This window comes from Sciurus vulgaris, assembly GCF_902686455.1.
Source record: "Sciurus vulgaris genome assembly, chromosome: 11".
Lineage (NCBI taxonomy): Eukaryota > Metazoa > Chordata > Mammalia > Rodentia > Sciuridae > Sciurus > Sciurus vulgaris.
This window is the reverse complement of record NC_136472.1, coordinates 75,207,270-75,231,142: the sequence shown is the minus strand read 5'-3', so window position 1 is coordinate 75,231,142 and position 23,873 is coordinate 75,207,270. Positions and strand designations below refer to the sequence as shown.

General features: G+C 39.0%; 2 protein-coding genes across 3 annotated transcripts in view; one reads left to right on the top strand and one right to left on the bottom strand.

Annotated features, from left to right (window-relative positions):
• Positions 1–711: 711 nt before the first annotated feature.
• On the bottom strand, positions 712–22,903 carry AAMDC (adipogenesis associated Mth938 domain containing). Of its 2 annotated transcripts, XM_079105104.1 has the most exons (4): positions 22,749–22,902; positions 18,408–18,556; positions 3,184–3,279; positions 712–891 (listed from the first exon to the last, which is right to left on the bottom strand). In XM_079105104.1, the coding sequence occupies exons 2-4, from the start codon at positions 18,537–18,539 to the stop codon at positions 751–753; spliced, it is 369 nt and encodes a 122-aa protein (XP_078961230.1). In that variant the 5' UTR covers positions 18,540–18,556; positions 22,749–22,902; the 3' UTR covers positions 712–750. The 2 variants fall into 2 exon arrangements, with proteins under 2 accessions (XP_078961230.1, XP_078961231.1); XM_079105105.1 differs by lacking the exon at positions 3,184–3,279 and having other exon boundaries at positions 22,749–22,903.
• Positions 22,904–23,051: 148 nt separating this feature from the next.
• Positions 23,052–23,873, top strand: part of RSF1 (remodeling and spacing factor 1) — a 135,702-nt gene continuing 134,880 nt past the window's right edge. The window contains exon 1 of the mRNA XM_079105087.1: positions 23,052–23,467. Within this exon, the coding sequence (XP_078961213.1) occupies positions 23,281–23,467 (187 nt within the window). The 5' untranslated portion in view covers positions 23,052–23,280. The remainder of the gene's footprint in view (positions 23,468–23,873) is intronic.

Sequence of the window (23,873 nt, the reverse complement as noted above, 5' to 3'; positions counted from 1 at the left end):
ATATTCTGACTAAAACTCAACTCCAGGCATATTCCTACTGTCACTGTCAATTCAGAGCTCTGTTCACGTATCATCTGCATAAGAACTTCCCTAATATCATACTGAAGTAATCTCCATCATTCTTTGTCTTCTTACCCTACTTTATTTTTCTTCATACCTGATTTGACATACATTATGTATTTGTTTACTTATTTCCCACCCTGAAGTTTCAAGAAAAAAAGACTTTCTTCTGTTTCCCTGGAGCCCTATAAGCCTGGCATATAAGGTGACCTAAAAATATTAGTTGTATTGATGGATAAACATTCCAAAGTGTCAAATGCAAGGTGATTTTAATGCATGGGAACTTTTCTTCCACTTCAAGGATAGCTTTTATTTTTGTCTGAAGTTTCTCATACATCCAGCCTAATACTCCATTATTAAACTTCAGTAAACATTTGTCTCTTCTTATTTTTAGCAACTCCAAGACAGGGACCTTGCCTTAGTCATTCGGATATCTATCCTAAGAGCCTGGCACAGGACTTGGTGTGAACAAATGTTCAAAAATGCATGGTGTGGGGGCTGGGGTTGTAGCTCAGTGGTAGAGTGCTTGCCTAGCATATGTGAGGTACTGGGTTCGATCCTCAGAACCAAAATAAATAAATAACTAAAGTTTAAAAAAAACTCATGGGGAAGGCTGATGTGGAGAATGATAATAACAGTGACAGTCATGGGCAAGATTATTTAGTGATTTATTCTCCTCTTAAGGCTACATTAGCAGGTGGAATGGAAGACACCTCCCACCCTGACACCTTGGGCAACCAAAGCATTATATTCCTTCACTGCCTGCTCTGTCTGGAGGACCCTCACATCAATGCCTTGTTTCTTGAGGTATTCCACAGTGGATGGAGGCACCTGGGAAGAGGAAAAGAGATGAGTAAGTATGGGGAAAGGCTCTCTAGAGTTCCTTCCTGCCATACGGCAAGTGTACTTTACAGAATTAGACAGTAACATCTGTCATCCTCAGTCACCAATATGTCACCAGTTCAACATTTGGCAGTAAGCCCCAATGAGTCAAAAGGCCTCAGAGGGGATGAAACTCAGGTGGATATGTGTTAACATGCGAGAACCCCTGGGCTCAATTCCTAGCACTCTGCCCACAAAAGGCCTCTGAGAAGTTGACGTAAGTATCCTAGTATCTATGCATGAAGCTCAAGTGAAAATGGAAATGGGAAGAGCATGGATTTTGGACTCAGCCTTGGATTTAAGTCCTTACAAACAGATTCACCTTGGGTAAGTGAATTAAATTGAGCCTTTGTTTCCATGTCTATAAATTCAGGATAACACCTAGCTTAGAGGGTTATTAACTGAGCTACTGTATGAAAAATCGATACAGAACCCACATTTATAAAGTTTAGAAGTTTAAGTTAGTCCAACCTAAGTCTAAATTCTGACTATCACATACTAACCAAAAGACCTTCAACCAGCTATTTAAAGTGTCTTAGTCCCAATTCCTGCTCTGTAAAATATGGATAGCAATGCTTACATCACAGGGTATATGTGAGGATGACATTAACTAATGCATGTGCAGTGCAGTTCAGATGTCTTCTCAGAGGAAGGACTTTCTCAACACCCATATTCAGCCCCCATACATGAAGTCATCATTTCGTTCATGGCACTTAGTATCTGAAATTATCTAATTTTTATTATCCATGAGGGGATGAAACTTGTTTGTCCCATTTATCTCACTGTCCTAAGTGCCTATAAGATTCTGACCTATAGAAAATGCTTAATACATATTTGTAAATGAACTTATATAGAAGATATTCTCAGTAGTGGTAGCCTTTATTGTATGATATTATCTCAAATCTAGCTTGTCCTGAATATTTTTTTAAATGATTTCAATTAGACTTTGTCTCCTGAAAGATCTGAGTAAAATATTTTTAATATACCTTATATTATTTTTCTATGTTTGAAAGATTTGTATCAAAAAACTTACATATAAAAATTAACATAGTGGGAAAAACTAATTTAAATTTTAAAAATACAAATTAATAAAGGGACTTTTATCAGTAAGGAGAAGGATTGTGGGACATCTGTATAAAAGAGAGAAAGGTAGGTCTCTCTATACTTATGTGGAAGCTTATCTATAAGGTAATAATGAGGGGAAAAGTCACAGAGCAATACATACAGTGTGATCCTTACGTAATATGGTTGTAAGTATACATCCATGTATATCTATAACTATGTATATATTTTCATATACATATATAAAGCACCAAGCAGTATCACCAAATGTGGAGATGGGAAGGAAGACCTTTCACCTTTTTTACATCTACATTTCTGCATTGAACTTTGAATATTTTACAATGAGCATGTTTTCTTTTTTCCTTCCTTTTATTTTTTAATTAATTAATTTATTTATTTTGGTACTAGGGATAGAACCTAGGGGTGCTTAGCTATTGAGCCACATCGACCGCCCTTTTTATATTTTATTTTGAGACAGGTTCTCACTAAGTTGCTGAGGCTGGCTTTGAGCTTGTGATCTTCCTGCCTCATCCTCCCATGTTACTGGGATTGCAGCCATGCACCAGCTAGCATGTTTATTTCTGTAAGTGAAATAAAAAAATGAATTTTCGGAAAGGGGAAAAACATAATGTAAATGCATCCGAGTAAAGAAAAAACATCATAAAGTGTATTCTAAAAATGTAAAGTAGTACTAAAATCTAAAGAATAAAATGTAGTTATATGCCTCATAATGACTTTTCATTAAATAACAGATGGCATACATGAGGGTGGTCCCATAAGATTATAGCATCTAGTGATGCTGTTCCACTCTGTGTAAATACATGGTCTGATGTTTAGAGATAAACAAAATCACTAACAATGTGCTACCCAGAATATATCCCTGTCATTAAGAAACACATAACTGTACTGATAATTATAGAACTTGAGGAATTCTGGGGTTGAGGCATTTTCAAGAGATAGATGAAACCACAGGATCTCAGGGTTGGATAGATGTATAGAGTTCAATCCTGATGAAGTAGAGTTGTGTATGCAGTCTACTCATCCTGGGTCATCCACTGGCTCACCACAATGAGAGTGCATGAAATATAGAGATAAACTCCAAAGAAGGACATATCTGTAAGGTAAAGGCCCAAGAAATTATCATCTATCCTCAGGAATGCTGTGCACACCAATACCTACCTTCAAGGCCTCACTCATTCCTCGACCAATCACAAGGGCCTGTATACCTTTCTCAACAACTTCCTTTACATCTGCAGGCTGTACACCAGGAGAATGCTGGATATGGAAAGAAAATGCAGAAAGGTACTAAACTTTCTTCACAGTAGGTATTTTAAGGGATTTGTTCATTCAAGAAATGTTTACTAGCCAGGCATAGTGGCATATGCTTATAATCCCAGCAACTCTGAAGGCTGAGGAAGGAGGCTCACAAGTTTGAGAATAACCTGGGCACTTAGAAAGACCCTTTCTCAACATAAAATTTTAAAAAGGGCTGGGGATTTAGCTCAGCCGTGGAGTACTTGCCTAGCATGTGCAAGACCCTGGGTTCAAACCCCAGTACTGTAAAAAACAAACAAAAAGAACCATTTACTGAGGTTTATTCTCTGCTAAGCACAGTTCAGAGTCCTGAGAATAAAAGAGAAGATAGAGTACTACTCTTCAGGAGCTCCAGGTTTAATGAAAAATGAAGAGTTAAATGAAATTTCAATAGTTTTACAAGAGCTATATGGAAGTGAGTTTAGGGTATTGTGAGAATATACAGCATCTAATTCAGACCTGGGAGCCTGGGGCAAGTGATCAGCGAAAGTATCCTAGAGGAGGTGACATTTAAGTTAAGACCTAGAAGATAAGAAAATTAGCCAGGTTAAAGGAAATCAGGGAAACAAGGATTCCAAATACAGATAATCACAGGTACAAAGGCTCAGAGCAAGAAAAAGACTAAGGAATCTCAGGTAATTCCATGACTCAAGTGTAGAGTTGTAGGTATGGTAGGAGAAGAAAGCATCACAAACCATTTTAGAATTTTTACTTTGGAAAAAATTTATAACAATCTTCACATTTTGCTTTTTCTGAGCTCCTTCATTCCCCATTCATTCCCCACTGGACTTCTCCAAGTCCAGAAATTTTCTATTTATCCTTTAAAACCTATTACTGTAGAAAGTTTTCTCAGTTTTTAACAAAGATGATTCTAGCATTAAAGGATAATAGTTTCCTTGTGTGTGGGGGGCTGGGGATTGAACCGCAGGGCCTTGCACACAGTAGTCAATGTTTACATACATACACACATACATACGGACTGCGAGAAAATATTTGCACATTACACATCCAGCAAAATATTCAGAAATATATAAGGAACTCTCAAAACACAACAATAAGAAAATAATCCAGGTTAGTCAGATGTGGTGCTACATGCCTATAATTCCAGTGACTTGGGAGGTTGAAGCAGTATGATCACAAGTTCAAGGCTAATCTCAGCAATTTAAGAGACTCTGTCTTAAAATAAAAAACAAAAACAGGCTGGGGATGTTATTCAGTGGTTAAGTGCCCTTGGTTCACTTTCTGGTACTGATCTCCCTCACCCCCCCAAAAAAGAAACCAGTTTTTTAAGTGGGCAAAGTATTTGAATACTTTACCAATGAAGAAATATGGGTGGCTAGCACATAAATGAATCACATAATGTCATTAATGACTTTGGAAATGCATATTAAAAACACAGATGCTGGAAAGAATATAAAAATCTACATTTCTCATATGCTGCTGGGGGTAATGCAGAATATAAAGCTACTCTGGAAAACAGTTTGGTAGTTTCTTGTAAAGTTAAACATATACTTATCATGCAAGTCAGCAATCACACATCCTGCATATTTATCCTAGAGAAAAGAAAACTCATATTCACATGAAACTTGAACATGAATGTTCATAGCAGCTTTTATTCATAGTAGCTTAAAATTGGAAATAACCCAAATGTTCATTAACTGGTGAGTGGGTAAACAGATTGTGTTACAATTCAAATAATAGAATATTGCTCATCAATAAAAAGGAATTCATGGCAACATGGATGAATCTAAAAATTGTGCCAAGTGAAACAAGCAAGTCTTGAAAGGTTGCACACTGTATTATTTATTACATTAGTATGACAAGCAGATATATATATATTTTTTGTTCCAGGGATTGAACCCAGGAAGGCTCAACCACTGAGCCACATCCACAGCCCTTTTAATTTTATATTTCGAGATAGGGTCTCACTAAATTGCTTAGGGCCTTGCTAAGTTGCTGAGGCTGGCTTTGAACTTGTGATCATCCTGCCTCAGCCTCGTGAGCAGCTGAGAGCTTATGTTTCAGTGACTATGAAATAGTGTTCTAAGTTAGAACACCTGCATGTCAAATAGCAACCAAACTCAGCAGCAGCAAGACACATCTTCCACTTGGAAGATGTAGATTTACAGGATCTACAGGATGCAGACGTAGTGCCCAAGTCTCTGAAGGGTATCTCTTGCCTCTAGCTTTCCCTGGTTTCCACAAAGATCAGAAAAGATTTAGAGAAATTAGAAATTAGCTTGAAACTCTTAAAAAGGAAAATCAGCCTGCTGTGGTGATATAATCCCAGCAACTCAGGAGGCTGAGGAAGAAGGATTTCGAGTTTTGGGACATGTCTCAGCAATTTAGCAAGACCCTGTCTCAAAACAAACAAACAAACAAAAGGCGGGGGGATTGGGGATGTTGCTCAGTGATAAAAGTGCCCCTGGACTCAATCCCTAGTACTTAAAAAAAAAAAAAAAAAAAAAGCAAAACAGTAACTCTTAAAAGGCAAAACAAAACGAGGGTTATATTTTCACATGTTTACAAATGATTTTGAAGACTGTAAGAAAATTGAATTAGATGCCTTTTTTAGTTCTAGAGCTTGGTGGTCAATCCTAAAACCACATTGAGTAGAATAAATGTGATTTGAAGAACTGAATTTTTTTTTCCCTGGGGACATGACCATAGTGAGCATTTAATAAATTACAGATCAGAACTGGAGATTTTCACCTTCTATAAATAATTATATTCACATTAAATGTTGAATGGTTTATTCATTTAAGAAAGAATAGCACCTACTTTGAGTAGCACCAGAATCCCCAGACCCTAAAAGCTCACATTCTAGTATAATGAAGCAAGGCCCCTGACTGCTAGAAATCAAGTGAAAGGTCATAAGAAAGTGTAAAACGATAAGCCTCAGGAGATTCAGAGACTGGAGACAGCCTCAGCCCATCAGAGTTGCTGGATCAATGGAACTCAAGTGATGAATTTGGCTGCTGCTTCTATGCTGCAGGATGGAGTGTCAAGTACAGAGTAATAAAAGGTAACTCTGCAGTGGCCAGTGTATCCAGGAGTTGGCAGGGATTACTCTGTTTTGTGCAGAGGCCTGGGACTGGAGCATCATACTGATATTGAGAGTCTTCAACCTGCTACCAGCTCCTCTAGTGCTTCTTAAAATGTCTCAGGGTGAACTATCAAGACTCTCATCCCTATTTTTTTGTTTGTTTTGAACTCTTGCCTCAGCCTCCTGAGTCGCAGGGATTATAGGAATGCACCACCCACCTGGCTTTCATCCCTATTGATTGTCTGATTCTAAGAAGTTTTCTCACACGACCTGAGGTTGTAAAAGTTTATTGTCTATTTTTTGGGGAAAAGTGTCTAGTTACTACTTATTATGCCTGCTAAACAAGAGGATGGCATTCTTTACGACTTGGATATTTTATAATAAATTTGAAAAGAAAACATTCCTATATTACACTTTCAAAGAAGCATTTCTTTTTTGCCAAAATTAAGGGAGCACAAATAGGTAATCTATAGCATTATCTGGCTATGTTGCTGATAAGAGCAGATTCTGTGAGTGAAGGTTAAAAGATCTCTGGAATATGTCCCCTGTGGACACTGCGTGAGTCATATTCTCATTACCGCTTGTCTGAATTAACAACCTCTTCAGTGATCTCTCTGCTTCTACCAAGGCAGTGACTTGCTTTTGTATCACAGGCCCTTCAGGCAGTCTGGTGAAGCATATAGCTCCTTTCTCAAAGTAATGTTTTAAAATGCATAAAGTAAAATACATAAGATTATAAGGGAAATAGATTTTATACAAATGAAATGATGGAAATATTTTTCAAGGCTTGGGGATATAGCTCAGTGGTAGAGCTATACCTAGAGCTCTTGTCTAGCATTCTCAAGGCTCTGGATTTGATTCCCAGCAATGAAAAAAAAAATTACATGTGTGGTGTGAGAGAGTAAAAATCTTTTCCAAAAGTTCGCTAGCAGACATACCTTCATACTGCACATAGGTTGAACATTCCTAATCACAAAATGTAAAATCTAAAATGCTCTGTGCTCAGTTTCAGAATTTGGAGCTTTTTGGATTTTACCAGGAACAACTGTTTCAGTTTGAACCTGGAGTTCATATTATTTAATATTGTTTCAATATTGAGTTTTTTGAGTGTGATGTTATGATCAAGTGGGGAAGAATGCCTTTGTTCAAGTAACACAACATCTGCAACTTACTTTCAGATGATAGAGCAAAAATAATTAGGGCTGGGGTTGTAGGTCAGTGGCAGAGTGCTTACCTAGCTTGTATGGGGCACTGGGTTCGATCCTCAGCACAAAATAAACAAAATGAAGGCATTGTGTCTATCTACAACAAAAAAATTTTAACAAATTATGCTGGGGGAGAAGGACCACAAATAAAGTTAATGTGGCAGAATATTAACTTGTAAATCTAGACTGATGGTATATTACTATTCATTCTACTTTTTTCCCAATTTGGTATAAAGGTTTGAAAATTTTCCTAAATTAAAAAATAAAAGGAGAGCAGTTCAACATAGGTTTTCCACATAAACTGGGTTTAGAGGTGAGTAGGAAAATGAAAGTAAAACCAAATAAAAATACAAAAGCAGAATGGGCTAGCACATCAGTCTTTCCTTAAGCAGGATGGTTCTAAGCAGAACTTCTAGCCTTGTTAATTGTGCAACACTGAGAGAATTATGTTGCTCTTTAGACTTGTTTTAAGGGAGTAATAGTGAAATACATGATATTTGCCTCTTTCAAATGACTGGGAAGGGGAGATGTGGTATGTATGTGTAGAGAGAAAACACATGGTAAAATGTTAACAACTTGAGGATTTAATGAGATTATGACAATTTATTATACTATTCATACCACAGCTGTTCTACAGGTTGACATTTTCCAAAATAAAAAGTTAGGATAAAATTTCTATGTTTTCCTTGAATGACTGCTAATTAGTTTTGTCTGCTTTTAATTTCACACTTGTATTCTACCTTCCTTCTTGAACTCTTTCAGCCTAACAAAAAGGATATATAAATGAATGGCCTATGCATATTTACACACAGAAAATTCTTCTCCAAAAGAACAATTATTGCCATAGGACAGAAACAAGAAAGAATAGTATGAAACAGAAGAAAAGTATTGGCTTTAGAAAAGAAAAATTCAGGTTTAAATCTTGGTTCCAAAAACTATCAATTGTCTGACCCTGGAAAAGCTATATTTGACCAGTCAAATAGTTCACTTAATGGCTAGTAGAAATTTTGGAGGAGTTTATACTAGTTATTTCAGGACGATGGTTTAACACAATAAATTTCCTTGACATTTCATTCCGTAATCATGACCCAATCTTCCCTCCCCTCCTTTTAAACTAACGTAAAAGGAATCATAACATTAATCTATCTCAGATATCATGAAGGACTAAAAATTTGTTAAATGACATAATGAAAAATTCAATTCAGAAGTTTCTGCTTTACAGGCATTACACTAAATGCATAGTTCTTATTAACCAAGAGTTCACCATTTAGTGAGAGAAACAGGTAAATGCTGATAGTTATTCAGGAGGATTATGTTAGGTGCTATAATAGAGGCACAATGTATTAAATGACAAGGGAGTAAACAGCTCATTTTTACAAAGATTATCAGCACATGCTTCCTGAAGAAGATAATGCAAAAGTTTAGGAATTGAAGGTTAAGATTTCATGGGCTGGGGATATAGCTCAGTTGGTTGAGTGCTTGCCTTGCAAGCACAAGGCCCTGGCTTCATAATCCCCAGCACCGCAAAAAAAAAAAAAAAAAAAAAAAAAGAAAGAAAGAAAGATTAAGATTTCATGAGGTACAGGTGGAAACAGTTCATTTCAAGTACAGAAAATGAATTTTAGTGAAGTTATTGAGGAATGAGAGATCATGGTAGGTTTAGAAGTGAATGAGTATTTGGAATAGTTAGGTTCTCAGATGTGTTATGAAATATAAGAGATGAAGTTGAAGGGGTAAGTTTGAACTGTATCATAAAAAAGTCCTTGCCAGTCGTGATAACACATCCCTACCATCCCAGTGACTCAGAATGCTGAGGCAGGAGGATTTAGCAAATTAGCAAGGTTCAGACCAACTTAAGAGAGACCCTGTCTCAAAATAAAAAGGTCTGGGAATGTGACTCAGTGGTAAAGAGAATCTGGGTTCAGTCCTCAGTAACTCCCCTCCCAAACAAAACAAAACAAAAAACCAATTTTGAGCTCTATGCTTCCTGGTTGCTATATCCTGAGTTGCTTTCCTCTGCCATGCCCTTCTGCCTAATCGTTTTCCCAGAACCATGCAGTAGTCCAGTCATGGACTGAACCTCTGAGACTGTGAAACAAAATAAACTTTTCTTCCTCTTTTGGTCACAGCAATGCAAAAGCTAACTAAAACATAATTTTGTATTGAGATGCTGTGAATAGTGGTTCAGAAGACTTTGGAACTAGTTTGTGGGGAAAGGGACTTTGAAAAGTTTAGAGACATGAGATAGAAAAGCTTTAGCATGTTGTAAGTGGACCTTAATGGGTGATTCTGGTGGGAGTTCAGAGGACCAGAATGCCAACCCAACGATGGACAGTGAAGACTGTGCTCATGGGGTGTCAGAGGGGAATGAGGACTCTTTTGGAAATTGGAGTAGAGGCCATTCATGTTACCTTCTGGCAAAGAAGTTGTCTACATTTTGCTCATGTTCTGAGACTTCTGTGAATTTAAAGATGATGTACTAATTAATCTGGTAGAAGAAATTTCTAGGGAGCATTGCATCCAGGTGGTGGCACGGATATTGCTGGTGGCTGTTAGCCAAGTTTACTGTGAAAGTTAGAAGCAGAAACATTTGAAAATCTTGCAGTTTGGCCAGAAAAGTGCAAGTAAAACTGAGGCTAAGGAAGGTGTGGCATTTAAAGACATTACAGTCACTGAAGAAATGCTAAATACTTCACCCAGTGTTATGGTTTGGATGTGAGGTATACCCCAAAAACTCAATTGTGAAACAATGCAAGAAGGTTCTGAGGAGAAACAATTGGGCTGTGAGAGTCTTAACCTAATCAGGGAATTAATCCCCTGACAGGGACTAACTGAGGGGTAACTGAAGGCAGTTATGATATGGCTGGAGGAGGTGGTCCTTGGGGTGTGGTTTTGGGGTATATATTTTGTATCTGGCAAATGGACTCTCTCTCTGTATTCTGATCATTATGTGAACCTCTTTCTTCTGCCACACTCTTCCATCATGATGTTCAGCCTCACTTTGAACCTAAAGGAATGGACCTGGCTGTCCTGTGGGCTGAGGCCTCTGAAACTGTGAGCCCTCAAATAAACTTTTCCTCCTTTACAATTGTTCTGGCCAGATCTTTTAGATCTTTTTGTAGCAAAAAGCTGACTAAGACACCCACACAGAATAGGAAAAATATTTTGAGATATCCTAGGAATTGGCAAGACCACACCTATCTCAGTCTCCAGGGTCTAAAAGTAAAAAGTCCTTTGAGAAGTCATCACAAGGGCACTCTGCTTGCAATGAGGGGCTTGGGATGTTGTTTCACTGTGCTCAGCTTTCCAGGTATTCAGAGTTTGCATCAGCACCAGAGGGTTTAGCTACTGCTTGAGATGGTGGCAGACCTTGGCATCACCATGTATGGGGTTAGTTCTGTAGGAATGCAGGATGCTGGAATTAGGGGGTCATGGAAACTTCCACTGAGATTTCAAAGGAATTTTTGGGAGGCCAGGAAAAGTGCAGCAGGGTCAGAGTCTCTGTGGGATGCCCATGAGAGGACAATGTATGAAGAGGTGAGAAGGAACTAAAAGCGGCAGTGGAGAACCCTGAGATTAAGAAATGCCAGAAATGTGTAAAGTTTGTCAGGGAAAGCTATAGGAATTGAGCAAAGACTAGCCAACAGAGAGGTCATGTTGGCTGTAACCAGCAAAGCCACAGGAGCAGAGCTATACAAGCCCTCAGAGATAACATCATGATGCCATGTGCCCCAGAAGATGGATGTGGAGTTGTAATCCACTTGTTTGCTAGGCTGGATTTGGGTCTTTCTTTGGTCTCATCCTTTCTTTCTGTGTACCTATTTCTCTTTTGTGGAATGGAAATGTTTACTGTGTCCCTTTATATATGGGATATATGTAACTTGCTTTTGAACTTTATAGGACAAACATCCATGAACTTACCTTGAGTCTTAAATGAGATTTTACATTTTTTTGGGTAATGCTGAAACTATTAAAACTATGGGGATTCTTGGAGATAGACTAAATATATTTTGCATTGTGAGGTAAGCATGACCCTGTGGGGGCCAGAAGTGGGATGTTATGGTTTAGATATGATGTGTCCCCCCAAAACTATGTGTGATACAATGCAAGAAGGTTCAGAGGTGAAATGATTGGATTATGAGAGTTTTGACCTAATCAGGGGATTAATCCATTGATATGGATTAACCTGGTGTTAATTCTAGGCCAGTAGGCTATGATTGAGGAAGTAGGTAACTGAAGGCATGATTTTGAGGTTTATATTTTGTCTCTATGAGCGGAACTCTCTCTGCTTTCTGGTTGCCATGTCTTGAGTAGCTTTCCTTTTACCATGTTCTACTATGATATTCTGTCTCATATTGGGTGTAGAGTTTTAAAGTCTGCCAACTATGGACTAAATCGCTGAGACCAAGAGCCAAAATAAACTTTTCCTTCTCTGAAAAAAAATGTCTTGAAACCTACCTGGAGAATTCTTAGTTAATTTTGAGATCTAGGAAAGCCACTGTAGTTTCTAAGCAGAACAGTAGCAATATGAGCTTTATGGTTTTTTTTTTTTTTTTTTTTGAATTATAATAGAGGAGAGACATAGAAAAGGTAGGAATAAGAGGCAAAAAGACCAGGAAGAAGATTTATGCCACAGAGTAGGTGGGAGAACTGATGCAGCAGTAGGGAGTAATCTGAAAGACCTAGATGAAGCTGATCAACAAATGTATTTTGTTGAATGTGATGGGGGAGAAAAATGGAGAATTAAAATTTGTCTCTGATGTTTGTCTTTTAGGTGACTGTGGAGAGTGATACCATTAATAGAGATAGGGAACATAAGGAAAATACCCGGCTATCCCTGGGAGGTGGGATGCTAAGCAAAGGAAACAAAGTCAGCTTTAGATCTTGAGTTCAAGTTGCCAAAAGAACACCTCATATGCAGATGTCCAACATGCAACTGACCATTACGACAATTTGGATGATTGTTCTGCAAATATTTTTCTCTTGCCCTCCTACTTTTGGCAAAATATACTTATATATCCAATTAATATTGGACATTAATGTTGGTGAATCTGGAGTAAGCAAAACTTGCTTGTTGGGGCTTGTGCCTGAGCTATGGATACAACGCAAGAACACGCCCTGGCTACCTCACTGGTCCAAGCAAAATTAGAGACATAGAACACCATCCAGTGAACTTGTCAACTGCAGCTTGAATTAGAGCTGCCCTAGTTAATTTATCAGCATTATAATAAATGATTATTGTATGTCATTAAATTTTGGGATGATTTGTTAGATTAGTTGATGATACTATTATATTTGGATATTATATTTGGAACATAAAAATAGCTAGAGATGATAATTCCATCAACCAATGGCATAAATAAATTTGTAGTCCAAGTAATAAGAGCTTCTTTAATATTCTCAGGCACATACTCCCCTTAAGGATGGCCTGTTAATGCAGCATTTGATATAAAAACCCGAGTGTTTCATGATTAAAACTACTTATAAAAATGTAAGTCACTTTTATAGTAACTAAACCAACATTGGGAAGATGGGGAAAGGGTAACTAAGAGTTGTGAGCATTATTATGTGCTATGCACTGTGCTAGGTAGCTCAGGAAGAGAAGAAATTTAATTAAGCATCTATTATATAACAGGCACTATGCAGATGCTTTATGAAGATGATAACATTTAATACCAAAGCAACCCTATAAAGTAGATTATATTTTAGATTCCAGCAGCAAGAGGCCAGGATTCAGTAGTGTGGGGAGGGAGGAAGATAAAAGAATATGCATTTTAAACAAGCACTCTAGGTGATGAATCATACTTTGAAAAATATCAATTGAGAGAAAAGAATGAGAACACACTTGAGCAAGGAAAGTTATATACATTTTAAAAATTTATTCTTTCCAACCCATGTATTAATCTTACAGCCCTTTATGGCAAACAGATATTTTCCTTTTATAGATGATAAAACTGAGGCACAGAGAAGCTACATAACTTGTTTAAGGTTGCCCAGCTGAAAAGTAATGTGCCTGGATCTATGAATCTTAAAATCTACTGAATCTTTCTATCTAGATGCCCTAAGATAAGCTTAAACTTAATATCCTCCAAAATAATTCATTATTTTCTCTACCTAACTCCTGCCCCAAATATAAACACACTTGTCTTCCCTCTAATTTACCCTATCTCATTGATGGTACCACCATTTACAGTTTTATCCATGTTAGAATTCTTTCTTCTGAATCTAATAAAACACCTTATCCAGTCAATTTCAACTTAACAGTTTTGACATTATTTATCTCATGTACACTTACACTACTACTAATTTAATAATAACAGCTGCATTTATTGAGTACCTGCAACATGCCTATTACCATTCATTAATCCTTAGATCAACTCTGAGACATGTAGTATTATCTTCCTTTTACAGATAAAGCTTTTTAGGCTTAGATACCTTTGATCCTGTTGTGCTCCTACATACATAAGCCCTAGATTAATACCTCAGTTTTTCCTTCCTCGTCTTTATCAGTACCTCTCTCTTCTCTTCTTTTGGGTATCCTGCTGATGAATTAAATTTAACAAGAAACTGAACCTATGGTATACCCTTCCTACTATTATCAATGGAACACTCATAGTTTTGTAGTTTTCCATATTTTTCTTTCTTCTCCTTCTCCTTCTTCTTGTTTTTTTGGTGGTACTGGGGAACCCAGGCCCCTGCATATGCAAAGCAAGTACTCTACCACTAAGCTACATCCCCAACCCTTACACTTTTTAATCTTAATGTATACAAGAGGGAACAATATGTAGTAGAAAGGATCATGAAAGAAAATTGGAATTTGAACTGGACTTACTATTTGATCTCACAATTTTCTAGCTCTGTGCCTATACAAGTTACACAAATTCTCTGTGCTTCTGCTTTGTAATGGTTTGGATATGAGGTGTCCCCCCAAATTTCCTGTTAATGCAAGAATATTCAGGGTAAGATGATTAGATTATGATAGCTGTAACCTAAACAGCCCATCCTAGTTTGAACTGAACTGACTGTGAAGTATCTATAAGCAGGTACGGCATGGCTAGAGGAGGTAGGTCACTAGGGACATGCCCTGGAAGGGTGCATATTCCCTGGGGCTCCTTCCCCTTTCTCTCTCTCTCTCTCTCCTTCCTGATCCCACCATGAGTTTTCCAGCTTTCCTCTGCTGGGCCCTTATCCCCATGATGTGCTACCTCACCTTGGGCCCAGAACAATGGAATTGGCCATCTATGGACTGAAACTTCCAAAACTGTGAGCCCCAAATAAACTTTCCCCTCCCTAAGTTCTTCATGTTTTGGTCACAAGGTTGCAAAAGCTAACTAAAACACATTTCCATAAACAAAGAATGAAGTTAATGGTAAAGTTAACTCATTCTTATATGGGAAAAATATAACATACAGCATTAAATCTATTTTCACGGGGAAACAAATCCTTCCAGTAGGTCATACTCATAAATTGGTGTTCCAGTATGTTCTACCACAGTCTAGATGACCTTTCTCAAACATAGCACTCTTCCATGTAAGTATCTGTGATGGTAAATTTTATGTGTCAAATTGACTGGGCCACAGGGTACCCAGGTTAAATAGATCTGGGGATGTCTGTGATAAAATGTTTCTGGATAAGATTAGCCTTGAATTGGTGAATTTGGTAAAGTAGACATCCCCAATGTGGGTGGGTATCAGCTAGTCTATTGAGGACATGAAAAAAAGGCAGAAAAGGAAAACATTTGCCTCCTTAAAAAAAAAAATCTTTACTTTCAGTACTGGGGGCTGAACCCAGGACTTTGAGCATACTAAGCAAGTGTTCTACCACTGAGGTACATCCCCAGCCCTCTGCCTCACCTCTTTAGCTGGGACTGCTCATCTCCCCTTCTCCTTCCTGTGACTGGGATTTAAACCGTCAGCTCCCCTGGTTCTCAGACCTTCCACTTGGTCTGAATTATACGACTGGCTTTCCTGGATCTCCAACTTGAAGTCAGCTGATTGTGAGTGAGCCAATTCCTTGTAGTAAATATGCTGTTTTTCTGGAGAACCCTTACCAATATAGAATTTAAGGTGGCTATGATTTATTTACTATATAAAATATAAATTCAGCTTTCCATGTCCAGGTCCTCTGTCATACTGCCTACTCTTATACCTCTCCAGCTTTATTCTTCAGATACTCCAATGGAGCCATCTGGTTCAAGTAGGTCACAAGATTTATGTCTCATTATTCCTCATTCTTCTGTCATTCCAATTCTTTTTTTTTTTTTTTTTTGGGGGGGGGGTTCTAGAAATCAAACCCAGGACCTTGAGCATGCTAGATAAGCACTCTACCACACCCAGGCCCCATCTCTCATTTCATCCTTGCTTTATCTAATATGCCTTTTCAATGCTTTTTACCAATTAAGAGTATTCCTTCCTTTATGATCCATGGTGGCAACTAGCTGTTAGTATCCAATCAATGAGTTTTTGTAGTCCACAATCAAGGAATAGAGAGAGAGTGTATATGCTGGGGATCTTTTATTATGTGGGACCTGATTAGGGAAAACTGTTCTGCAAAACAATGTGATAGAGTATATAGCCTAAGACATTTCTTTAAACAAAATGCCTTCAAATGCTGGACAATAATAAACATGCACTGCTGAACTTGTAAAAAGGAAAGGGAAAATCCTAAAGGCTGAAAGTGAAGAGAGTTGAAAATCAAAATGGTGAATTGAAATTCAAGTTACTTTGGGGCATTTCCCATTCTTAGAGCCTTACATTTGATGGGTTGAGGACTGGAGATTTAACTCAGGGGCAATTTATCACTGAGAGACAGATATTTTTTAATTTTTATTTTGAAACAAGACCTCACTAATTTGTTTAAGACCTTGCCAATTTCAACTTGTGGTCTTCCAGTCATGGATTTCTAAGATGCTGGGATTATAGGTGTGTATCACCATGTCTGGCTTCAGAGCCTCATGTTTTAACTCCCATTCCAAGATTAGGGAAAAAAAAGTCTTGAGGAGGGTAGGAAGTTGGAATTGAGATATCCCTCCCAATCCTGCAAAATAGCCTCCTTAAATTTGTCTCCAGTGAAAGGACTGATCCCCCAAATCTACCCATTAGCAAAGCAAAAAGACAAAGAAACCTGTCTGGTTCTGTCTGGGCTCTAGGCAGAGGGGGAAAAAAAAATCTTACCTGAAAACTTGTAACCACAAAACTGTCTACACAGCAGTTCAGGGCTTAAATTTATATTATCAACCTGGTCTAGGCAGCCCTTAGCCACGAAATTAAAAGAGGTACTACCCTGGAGCAGTGGTGCATGCTTGTAACCCCAGTGACTTAGGAGGCTGAGGCAGGAGGATGACGAGTTCAAAGCTAGCCTCAACAATTTAGCTAGGCCCTAAGCAACTTAGCAAGTCCCTGTCTCTAAATTAAATATGAAAAAGGGTCAGGGATGTGGCTCAGTGGTTAAGTACCCCTGAGTTCAATCCCTTGTACCCACCCCACAAAAAATAAAGAGTAATAAAAGATGCTTAGAAGAAGCAATTGCAAATCTCTAATGGTAAGACAGATCTCAAAGAAAGACATAGTTAGATCATTCAGGGTTCCCACAATCTGCTGAAAAAAAATCTATTGCCAACTTAGAATACCAGCACAAATTAGAATTACAATATGAGGACCTTTTTAGACAAAAATTGAGAGAGATCACTGAGAGATCCTCATTAAAGGAATTTCTGAAGAATACTAATTCAAAAAGAAAGAGTCATGCCAAAGACTTAAATTACAAGAAGAAAAATGAGAAAAGAAAGTGGCAAGCATGTAAGTATATTTAAATTCTTGCTTCCAGGTGTGTGAGGAGATCATTGTCATATTGTTAACTCTTCATTAAGGTGACTGAGATCAGAACAAATAACAACAAACAGCAGTAAAACCCGGGAAGGAGATAAGGAATTGATTTCCAGAGTTGCCACATTATGTTATGTAAAATGCCCAGTTCTCAAAAAAATAACTATGAGAAATATGAAGGAAAGAAGGAAGGGAGGAGCAGGGCGCAGTGGTGCCCGCCTGTAATCACAGTGGCTAGGGAGGCTGAGGCAGGAGGATCTTGAGTTCAAAGCTAGCCTCAGCAAAAGTGAGGCACTATGCAACTCAGTGAGACCCTGTCTCTAAATAAAATAAAAAACAGGGCTGGGGATGTGGCTCAGTGGCTGAGTGCCCCTGGGTTCAATCCCCAGTACTGCCCCCCTGCCAAAAAAAAAAAAAAAAAAAAAAAAAAAAAAAAAGAAGGAAGGGAGGGAGAGAGAGAAGAAGGGAAAGAGAAAGAGAAAGGAAGGAAAGTAATAGCAGGTCCACAAAGGTGGGAAAAAGCAGTGAACAGAAACCTGAAGAAGCCCAAATGTTGGTTTTACCTAGTTAAAAACTATAAATTAGATATTTCATTTTATCATATTTTATTTATTTATCTTTATTTATTGCAGTGATGAAGATCAAACCCTAGGCTTCATGCATGTGAGGCCAGCACTTTATCCCCACCCCAAATCCCCTATTTTATTTTTATAATGTTATTGTGTTTTTTATATCTTTATTTTATTTATTTATTTTTATGTGGTGCTGAGGGTCGAATCCAGTGCCTCACACATGCAAGGCAAGTGCTCTACCACTAGCTACAACCCCAGCTCCCTAAATCCCCTATTTTAAACATGTAAAAAGACCTGAAGGGAGCCACATCCAATTTCACTGAGCATGGTGGCATATGCCTGTATTCCCAGAAACTTGGGAGGCTGAGGCAGGAGGATTTCAAGTTCAGTGCCAGCCTCAGCAACTTAGAGAAGTAGTGTCAACCACACACTAATATCTTACCTCAGTTCCTGTTTCTCTCCAATCCCAAGCCCGACTGCCTCCTGGCCATACTTTGCAATCCTTATAGGTCATGGCAGAGCCTTGCACTTTCATTTGCCCCCATGAGAGGGAAGAAATTTCTGGTGAAGACATAGGGAACTAAGCTAAATCTGAAATTAAGAGAAAAAAATACTAAGTCAATTATAAAGTAAAGTGCAAAGAGCTCCAAAATACAAAGATAGTAAATCCCACTTCTCCATGATTTAAGAAGTATTTCTGACTTATGAGTTTGTCACTTCTTCTCAAGAAGTCTAAAAAGTAAATATTATTTTTGGGATCCTGAATCATTCAGGCATGGAAACCAGATAATGCAACTACTTCTTGGAGTACTGAGGGAATCCTCATGATATTTTTGAGAAATAAAATTAAAAGGTAGAGATTTACTTCAGCATGATGAAGTGAGGAGGTAGATATGTCCTCTCTCCAAATAAATAAATAAATAAATCTATAAATCTATAAAAGCTATACAGCAGAAAAGAAACACACACACACACACACACACACACACACACACACACACACACACACACACACAACCACCATTTACCACTCTAGTAATAAAACTAAAGCCATTCCATAAGTGAGATAAGTAAGAAGTGCTTATTCATGAAAACCACTAAAATTCAGGTAAGAACAGCAAGGTTTTGTTTAACAGCTTCTGTTCTTGTTCTTGTCTGGTACTACTCCCTTTCCCTCATTCTAGTTCTGTTGGCATTTAAGTTGAAGAAGGTTGAACTATTTGAAAACAGCCTTGCTGTGGCTGTCAAAGGAAGCTCCACGATTTGGAGCATTATCAGTTGAAAATGGACTGGCAGACTAGGCAGGGACTTAAGAATTTCTCAGAGGTGACATAGTCACAGAGGACTTTATAAACTCTCTGCATATTTCAAGTGGATCAGAAGTTGTGAGCTTCCACATGAAAGGGTAGGCCCAATTCACTTCAACATTCCAGGTTGATGGAGCCTGATCTCATCAGGGAAGAGGCAAGAAGACTCAAAAGGGCCCAGTAGATGTAAAATCCAATGAAAACAGGTGGAATTTTTATTTCACTCACCAGTACACATACTGATCCATCAACAGAGCATTAAAGTCTTACTGGCTCAACGTGTTCAAATTAATTAATTAATTTAGCCATTTAAAAACCATTTTAATATTGGTAAGCTAATTTAAATATTGCTAAAACAATTTTAATATCAAGGCATAACAACATTTACTTGGAAGTGCAGATGTTGTTTATAGTTCAATGAATTTTGACACACTTGCCAATTGAGATACAGAATATATCTACAAAGTTGTGCTTGTGCAGAAACCACTATTTTGATTTCTATTTCCATAGATTAATTTGATCTTCATATTGATGGAATCATATGGTACCTAACTCTTTCTGTTTGCTTTCTTGCACTCAACATAGTTCTGAGATTGACCTATGTTGTAGTGTTTGTTAGAGGGAGTATCAGTATATATAGTAGTCTATTATAGGAATATCACAATTTACATACTTTCCTGTTGATCAGTGTTGAGTTGTTTTTGACTTTGGTCTTTTGAATAACCATTAATTTTAAGTGGGATATTTCTTCCTTAAAAAGACGTGAAATTTGAACTATCTTAACAAATGTCCTATTTGAAAATAAAGTTGAGTAATTTGATGCTTATTTAAAGGTCTTCTCAAAGAAAGAGCAATACATTGTACGTTTAAAAAGCAGTTACTCTTTTTCCAAATTTACATTCTAGTTTGATAAATATAAATCAGTTATTTAACTATATACATTGGAATTAGACTTCTGTAACCCACAATTTCTTTTAGCTCATAAAGGTAAAAGATGGTAGGCAATATTATGGGTGAATATTCTTTATTTTCTTTTCCAGAATAGATTTGTGAAGGCATGACCTAAACCTTGCTTTGTAGTAAAACACCTCTTATCTTTTGGGTGGATATAACTTTCTGACACTCAAGGACTTTGTTCCCAAACCAATCTGGACTAGAAAAGGTTGAAACTCTAGACTTATCAGTCCACCTTTGAATAACAATGTGAACACAGAGAAAAGAAAACTATAGTAATAAATCTTTTATTTCTTTTTTAGAACCTTAGAGGAGGAGGTGAGGTACTAGAAAAGCTGATAGTAAAGGCAGAACTTGGGTAAGGTTAATATAATGATATGTAATAAAATATTCCCTTTGGTTTAAAGATTCTTTCCATAGAAATTCCTTCACAAGGATATGATTTAAATTTACAATATTATGTATTTGGTTTTTATTTAAGGTACATTAGGTAATGACTGAGGGTTTTTGTTTGTTCTTGTTTTGGGGAGGTATCTTCACAAAACTCATGTTAAAAGAGGCATTCTGGGTCAGATTTTTCTTACTGGGGTCTTCAGATTTTCAGGTATAATATACTTTCCAACTTGAGAGTTCTATCAGAATGTTTTAATTTTGTGTTTCAGTTCAGTTATTGCTTTAAAACAATATTTTTACCACTTATAATTCACAACTAGTTTCTTAAAGTAAGGCTTTTCCTTTTTTTCATTTTATTTTTTTACTTAATTTTTTTTAGTTGTCAGTGGACTTTTATTTGTTTATATGCAGTGCTGAGAATCGAACCCAGTGCCTTGCACATGCTAGGCAAGCACTCTACCACTGTCCCATGACCCCAGCCCTATTGTTTTCTTTTTTTATTGTGGTAAAAATATACTTGTAACATAAAACTTACAATTTAAGCCATTTTAAAGTATATATATTTCAGTAGCATTAAGTACATTCACATTGTTGTTAGACTTTAATTTCTTACATCAGTATCTCTTAAGACAGAAATTTGAGAAGTATCTGCCCAGTTTCAAAAGAATTTTTTTCTTCAAAAAGTTTTTATATGTTGATCAGATTAAGAATCATCATTTCAGGTAGTATATATATCTCTTATGGATTTTCTTCTCTCTTGATAAATATTTCTTTAGATAATGAAAATGATGTAGTTATGGTTATCCCTCTTTTCTCTTTTTTTGACCTGGAAATGCAGAACAAAATTAACTGTAACCATTTCCCATATTCCTGAAATAATTATTTGCCCATGTATTTCTTTATATTCCTTTAGTCATAGATTGTCCTATTTTATGTGGTTTGAGTTGTACCTTGCTTTAAATTTTTATTTTTAGGAAGTAGGTGCTATATAAGTTTTAAATGAGCTCTGAAAATTTTGCCTTAAGGCAATATGTTGTAGACTAAATAAACAGAGCTGAATTCAGTCAAATTATACAAACATCTTTCTTTGGTAACAACAAGGACAACAAGGCATATATAGTTTTTTTGGGAGGGAGGAGGTACTGAGGTATTGAGGATTGTGGCTTAGCCACTGAGCCACATCCCCAGTCCTTTTTATTTTTTATTTTGAGGCAGGGTCTCGCCAAGTTGCTGAGGGCCCGGCTAAGTCTGGCCTCAAACTTGAGATCCTCTTGCCTCAGCCTTCCGAGTCTTGGATTATAGCCACACGCCGGGCTAAAAATAGGTATTTTTTTAAGTACTTAAAATATGCCAGGGCATCATGCTCATCAATTTACTGTTAATTACTTAGTAAACCTGTATAATGTAGGTGCTATTATCACCCCATTTTACAGAAGTTCTAAGCAATGAAGGAACTTCAGAATGTCAAAAAATGGTCCTGGTGAGACTCGAGTTTGACTGAATCCAAACGTCCGGCTCTTAACCACAATGCATATAGCTCCTCCAGTTGCACATTCTATTTTACACTGTTGGTGTTTTTTCTCTGGGATTCTTTGTGGAAGAACGTCACTGGTATCCGTCTTCTAACAAACTTTTTGCTGTTCTACCATCATTTATCACGTTCTCTCTCTTGTGGAATCCTAGCATATTCTCCTCCCCACAGAGCCTCTTTCCCTCAGACCGTGCTCTCTCAAACCCTGATAACCTCAGCAGAGCCCAGTGCCCTCGCACTCTGAGTCCCCTGCAGAGGCTGGGGGCCCTTTAGACTCTTATCGCCTAGCAGGGCCCAACTCCTTCCTCTGGTCCCCACAGTCAGGTTCCTTCAGGCACTGGTCCCCTAGCAGAGCTCTCGCAATGGCTTTTCTAGTTGAGGTGATTCTTATACCCCGGTGGGGAGCAATACCTCTCAGCAAACTTTCACAGACTTCTTACAACGGTTCCATCCCAACCCATAATTATGACACCTCACTACCTTAGCTCTCCCGGACCTCCCACAGTACTGCCCCTCCCAACCCCATTCTTCTCTTTTTCCGCTTATTCTCTCTCAACTTCTCCCACTATCTCGTGGTAGGATTCCCTCCAAAACTCACGCAATGATTCTCTTTTCAGAGTTGCTCCCTGAGATGGCTCTGTGTTTCCTTTATCTCTCACCTCTGTGCGCTCCGTAGCACTGGATCAGGGGTTCCCCAGCTCCCAAGCCTTCAGCCTGTCTGCGCCACAAGCTCCGCCCCTTCAATCCTATTGGTCACTGTCCCCGAGAGTCCCGCCCCTCCAACTTGCAGCCCGCCTCCCCGCCCTGTTTCCCTTGTTTTCATTCCCCCTGTCACACGAGGCAGTGGCAAACCCTAAGTGGGAGGGGAGAAGTAGAGGGAGGGAACGGGGCGGAAAGAGGGCGGAAAGTGAAAGGCACGGAGCGCCTCTCTGTCCCCCGTCTGACTCAGTTCTCGACTGCTCCGAGCCGCCGTTGTATTGTGGGATCGCGGCGCCGTTCCTGAGACGCTCGGATCCGCAGGGGAGCTCACTCGAGAGCGCCTCCTGTCGTCTGTAAGGCTGCCCTGCCATTCCTCGGCACCCCAACTCCCCCGCCCCCCCATCGCCTCCTCCTCCATCCTCCAGTTCAAAATGGCGACGGCGGCGGCAGCGGCGGCGGCGATGGCTCCTCCGGGTTGCCCGGGTTCGTGCCCCAACTTCGCCGTAGTCTGCTCCTTCTTGGAGCGCTATGGGCCGCTGCTAGACCTGCCTGAGTTGCCGTTCCCCGAGCTGGAGCGGGTGTTGCAGGCGCCGCCGGCGGACATCGGCAACGGAGAAGGTAAGCCTGGGGCCCGAACGCCCGGCGGGAAGCGGCCCTGGCGCGCTCCTTCTCTCCGCTCTTCGCAGACATTCTGGGCCTCGGCGCCCCTGTTCTCTTCCTGGGGCGCAGCTCCGCCCGGCCGGTCTTCTACGCTTAGCCCCGGGGGGTCCTGGGCTGTGGGGAGGCGGGGCGGAGGCCTCCTAGGGCCACTGTGTCCGGCGGGGAGCGGAGGTGGGGGCGTCGCAGGCTAGGTGTGGGATGGGGGCGGGGAGGGGTCATTGTGCTGGTCTGCCGCCCCTGGGACCGCTCCCCCGCGGCGGGGCCGGTCCCCCACCCCTTCTCTCTCTAGGTGGCGGGGGAAGGGGAGCGCAGGTTCCGGCCAGCTTTGCGCTTTTCTCCTCCTCCCCTCCTCCCACCAATTCTC